The 6,130-nt window shown below is 38.3% G+C and overlaps 1 protein-coding gene across 1 annotated transcript; it reads right to left on the minus strand.

Annotated features, from left to right (window-relative positions):
• Positions 1-870: 870 nt before the first annotated feature.
• LOC108669717 (dnaJ homolog subfamily C member 8-like) lies at positions 871-2,503 on the minus strand (the record flags this gene model as incomplete). The annotated part of the gene is made up of 4 exons (XM_018157122.2): positions 2,244-2,503; positions 1,681-1,839; positions 1,326-1,392; positions 871-965 (listed from the first exon to the last, which is right to left on the minus strand). Coding segments are annotated over exons 1-4 (387 nt in total), but the record flags the coding sequence as incomplete, so codon positions are not given.
• Positions 2,504-6,130: the final 3,627 nt, after the last annotated feature.

Below are 6,130 nucleotides of genomic sequence, written 5' to 3' on the forward strand. Positions count from 1 at the left end.
TGGTATGTCATGCTAATCTTGAGGAAAATAAACTTTCGTCTTTATGTACCTACCTCCATTACTCTTATTTTGCCTCAAAACTGTTCAATCAGTTCTGCCCCACCCTGTATAAGCTAGCTAACACATTTAAATTGTATATAGTAATCAATATATAACAAATAGTCAAATAGTTAAAGACTACTTAAAGCCTTATAAGAATTAGCTAAGCTGCTAGCTATGTAAAATGTATTGCACACTTGATGCCTCTGTACCAAAAACATTCCATTCATTGGAACCTAATACACACTAAAGGCAACAAGTTTATATACCAATTTGTCATTCATAGAATCATAGTACCTACATTTATACTAAACCATGAATTACAATACCTCAATATAAATGAAAGACTGCCACTCAATATATTTAAATATATGAAAAAATAAAAAATAAAAACGAAAAAATAAAAAAAATCATGATTTTTTTTTAAAAAAATCAAGTGATTTAATCACACGATTTAATCATTTTGATTTAATCATTGCCAACCCTGCACAAGACAATGAATATGATGTGTGTAATCCACTCACTGTTAGTTTTAAAACAGATAATAATAATGTAGGAAATTTGTTTCATCTTCATTCAAGTAGTTTCCAGCAACAGCAACATTTAAAACTGATATGAGGGAATAAATTCTTACATTGCAGAAACTTAAATCTGAAATGTTTTCCCAAAAATTGTGAATGCAGACCAGGAAAGGATATTTCAATCACATAAAAGGATTTAAATTTACAAATAAAAAATTATCCAAAAAAGGGAGGGGTTGTTTAGTTTATTTCTTTTATCTTTTGCAAAATCATATAAATGTTCCTACATTATATAAAATAAAATACCCACCCTCAGATTAACAATTTCTTGTGCTTCTTCAACAACATCCAGGCATTTTTGTCGGGCATCTTCATTTTCCAGCACTTTATATGCCTTGGTCAGCTCTGCAAAATATAAAAGAATTTCAATGTGCAGCCATTCCTCTAAGACATGATAATACAGATTATTACCTACCACTCTTGATCACAGCTCTGCACACAAACTCAGGAAGATATAACAAATAACTGTCATCATTTTTCAATAGAGCAACTAAATAATATCAGATTACCTACCACTCTTGATCACAGCTCTGCACACAAACTCAGGAAGATATAACAAATAACTGTCAACATTTTTCAATAGAGCAACTAAATATATCATCATACAGAATATTAGGTTAGAGCAAAGGCTGATGAAGTAACAAACTCCAAAAGTAATTTATTACCATTATTACATTTTAATACCTATGTGAAATGAATGCTAACCGTCAAAAGCTCTCTGAGCTCTTTCGCTGTCATCTTGATTCTTGTCAGGATGCACCAAGATGGACAACTGTGGAAACAAAGCTAATTTAGTGTGTTATCACTGGACAGACCTAGGTATCTTGCAGCATAATTTCATGATCATGTGTTAAAACTTTATAAATAAAGATTTACAAAGAGAACAAAAAAGAAAAATTTTGCAACATTTTGATAACATCAATCCTTATGAGTATGACTATGTCACATGAAAAAAACAAATTAGTCAGTGGTTCATATATGTTTGTTTGTGAATTTATGTTATTTACAATTATCATGTTGAATACTTTTATACCAAGTAAAAAAAATATTTGATACAAACCCTTTTATATTTCTTTTTAATTTCTGGCAGCGACTTGGTAGGCTCAATTTGTAGCACTTGAAAAGGATTGAGGTTGGCATACGAGGCTCCAGGTCGGAGAAGTCTATCAATTTGTTGCTTGGACGTCAGGCATGAATCTTTCTTCTCAGTTTCTTTCAACTGCAAGAGATAAATTATTTTGAAAATGTGAAACCTCAATAAAAATGACAGCATACAAAAAAAGTACCTATAGCTAAGTTTCAAAACAACAAAAGAACATCAAAGCACAGACACAGTCATTTTAATTTAGTCACATTTCGACTTTGTTCAATAGTCGTGTGTGCACAAAATAATTTTTTGTGCTCATATCTACTTATTATTAATAGAAACTTATTCCAACCATCTTTAATTCATGCACACTTGCAAATCCCAAATAGGTAGATAGATGATACTTCAAAAGTATATGAACGTCATTGATGATAAATAGGTAATTCTTTACACACATTCAATATTTTTCATCCAGAACCGAGTCTGAAGACATATTTATATAGGCATGTTTACCGTGTACCTACGAATTAACTCACATCAGTGTAGAATGACTGAAAATTGTCCTCGTGACCCCCAGAAGATGACGCTGCTACGGAATCCATAGAAATTTGGTTGATGTGACAAAATTTCAGTCAAATGATGATCTTTTAGCTTAACGCTACAGAATTAATAGCAAACACAAATTCGTCTTTAGTCCAATTTCTGAGGACTTGGTTCTTCACCACTCGCGCACGGGACGGCGGGCAGCGAACAAAAATCAAGCTCAAACTTCCTGGCTTCCAGCCTCGAACTGAACCTCAAAGGTTCAGTTGTATGTGGTTACTAAGAGAAGTAGCGGAGAGGTGGCAGCAATCATAGGAGTCCATAGTCCACGGGACACAGCAGAGAGATTATTAATGAGGTTTAATCGTAAGTCTTTTTAATATACGTCATTATATTCATAGGAGCAGCCAAATTAAATTATGATAATTGGTGTAATTTCCATAATATGTTTTCTAACTTGGAAAGAAGTTTTTCTAAAAAATCGGCAGTATTTGACTGATCATTACGGAACGTAGCTAGGTATATTTTACATCCTTTTGCAGGCGTTCAGGTACTAATAGTCGTCAAGGGAAAGCAGCCGGGCACCACAAATTTTGTACACCAATAAGCCCTGAATCGAACGCCTTGGATCTTTCCGGACATCCACCAATCAGCCGTGGATGGAATCTGCTATCCGTAACCTATCATTGACATCCTTCTGCTTTGAATATTTTGAGCTCCACACCCCCCAGACACGAGGTCGAATAGCCTAGGGTCGAATGGCCGTCCACCACTGAACGTTGCGTCGAAGCATCACTTCATACCCTGGCCACCGCTCGAATTGCAACTTGCGCGCAACAGCCTGCGACCACTTGGAGTCCGAGTGGTGTACAATTTTTTCGCGGTACGGCGGACGTCGCTAGGCCATTCGATCGCCGGCTGTTTCCCCTGAGGGCTGATTGGTCTAATTCAATTGATTCGTTCTGTCTGGTGGCTTTCGGCTGCCTATATGATTTTCCAGAAGTGTTGAAGGCTACGTTCCGGAGGGCAGGAGTCATGAGAGTCCATTACATCCAGGGCAGTGGTGGTCTTCGGCAGGCTTCCCATAGTCAAAATGAGAATGAGTTAGCAATTTGTAATTAACGATCTAACATTTGGTATTTTGAGGTATGATTACCAGAAGAATACTCAACAATAATACTGAGGGATTTATACCAAAAAAATCCCAATTCATGGCTTATCAGGAGTAATAATAATGTAACTCAGTACTGAACGAAAACGTGAAGTCACGGACGGACAGACAGACGGACATGGCGAGCACAATAGTGAATTTTCTCCATAAATGAGAAAATGCGCTAAAAACAGTTAGATCTGTTTGTTTCCATCATAATTGTAGTGTTACGAGCTTACAAACATTCACAATTAATATTTTGTATCAGGAATCTTGATTTGCCATGAATTAATGATGCTGATTACCAAAAATAGGACCTATGAATGACTCCAGATTGCTTACTGTCGAGTCTATCGGTGTCAGGTAAGGTGTATTATTTTTATATGCCCTACGAATGGATATTTCTTCAAGAATCAAGGTGTACAGATTCCACACAACTCCAAAATCACCCGCTAACTTGCCAGCAGATTCTAACAGAAAAGACAATTTTTTCGCAACTAAACGGGTCGCCTGCCGAAGACCACTACTGCCCTGGATGTAATGGACCATCATGATTCCTGCCGTCCGGAACGTAGCCTTCATCACTTCAAGCCGTCCGTATCTAGGCCGTGGGTCGAACCAGCCCTCGGTCGAACGGTCACTTGTGTGACTTGTCGAAGGACGATAAATTTTGGAACAAAACTATGCTGTCTGAAGCCTAACCTCAGATGCGAAGAACGTAAAATTACGTAATTTAACGATGCCCGGTAGTCAGATTCGATCCGGGGCCTGGTGGTGCAAGGCAGGTTCTATGCGAGGCCGGAGGAAGTCAAAGCCGAGTGGTTCAGGGCTGATTGGTGGATGTCCGGAGAGATCCAAAGGGGTTCGATTCAGGGCTTATTGGTGCACAATATTGGTGGTGCACGGCTGCGCTCCCAACTAAACAGCTCATAATCTCCCAATTCTGATCTGACGATTCATACCGCACTGCCCTGCCATTAATTAGCTATACGTCATATTTCATGAATATTGAGTTAAGTTGATTTATTTTAAAAAATCTGCAATAATTCCCTATCGGGGAGCGCAGCCGTGCACCGCCAATTTGTGCACCAATAAGCCCTGAATCGAACGCCTTGGAATTCTAAGGCTACGTTCCGGAAGGCAGGAATCATGATGGTCCATTATATCCAGGGCAGTGGTGGTCTTCGGCAGGCGACCCCCCTACCGCGGCGCATTGCCAAGAATCAGTTATGTTCTATATCTCACGCAAATCCATTCAGAAGTTAGGGACTTATAAGTTGTTCATTTGCGTGAATCTAAGATGAAAAACTACCCCAAATGAAGTTCCAATTTAAACATTTATAGTTATTTAGCAATTGAAAAAGTTAGGCACAAAAACGAAAAAATGGCATCAAAACGCATAACTTTGATTTAGATCTAAACTTTTTTTAGTAGTTTCTTATGGCAATATATCATGACTTCATATACAACACTTTTCTTAAAATTTTTGACTCAATAATTATCAAGATTCTCTATATTAAAGTGCCTGTTGCAGATTTTTGTATGTAAGTTGTCATGAAGTAATAAACATTGATGCATACAGCACAGTCGTTGATTTTAACTACTTCGCCCGTGGTCCACTCGCTCTTTTCAAGTCATTAGTTTCGTTATCTCGTGCAACGACTCATGCCGTTATCTATCAAATGAAAGTATCATTATTAAAGACCTGTAAAAGTAGGTTTAGGTGATACTAACTACACAACAGCATTAATTGGTACAGTAGTAAGTGTCTGTATAGAGTCTTCTGGAAGACTTCACGCGGAGTTAGCACGAACACATAAGTGGCAGGCAGTGCTCACGTCGCGTGGTTGGTATCGTGCGCAATAGCAATCGTCTGCTAATGGATCGCAATGGTCATCGACACACGGCGACGGAAAGCACCTTTTAATGATGGACCCCAAATTACACAGCTCTCTAACTCGCTAGTCCGACCATCACGCCATCGCATGCTCACTCGCACGTGTAAAGTTTGGTGCTCATGCTTAGCACCTTAAAGTACTTCTTTGCTGGGCTTTAGGAAGTTTAATTCCATTTAATGTAAAGACTTATTAATACTGATAAACGAATAATTTTTTACGTGTTAATTCAAACAAGTTTCAGGCCGCTTATGAACCTATACTAAATACCTGCTAAATTAATTGTGCCCTAGATAAATACATTTCACTGAATTTTTCCAATATTATTATGATTTAATCCAATGATGATAAGCTGAAATCAAAAATGAAGTCACTTGGAATTCGATTGGAAAGCTGCACTTTAATTGGATCAAGTCATAAACTCGTCACAACATGAAATTCTTGCCATGTATCTGATGCCTGAAAGTCTCAAAAAAGTCGGACTCTCTAACAAACCTAATTTAAAATAATTTACATTCCGTTGAAAGTTCAATTTTGGACGCCTAGAACGCATTCCTCGGGAGCACGTCTTCAATTTGCTGGCTGAAATTGTTATGTTTTGTAATAAGACTTAAAGTTCTGTTCGATGCTCGATGAATTCAGCAAGATATTTGAAGTGGTACAAGTTCAATTGAAGCACTCACGCATGGCACATTCTTCCACACGCAAGTTCCACACTCTCACACGCCCCACACTCTCACACGCCCCACGCTCCCACACGCCCCATACTCCCACACGCCCCACACCCTTCCACACGCACGGCCCACACTACCACACGCACGCCCCACACTCAAAC

The sequence above is a fragment of the Hyalella azteca genome, unplaced genomic scaffold, assembly GCF_000764305.2.
Source record: "Hyalella azteca isolate HAZT.00-mixed unplaced genomic scaffold, Hazt_2.0.2 contig2700, whole genome shotgun sequence".
Lineage (NCBI taxonomy): Eukaryota > Metazoa > Arthropoda > Malacostraca > Amphipoda > Hyalellidae > Hyalella > Hyalella azteca.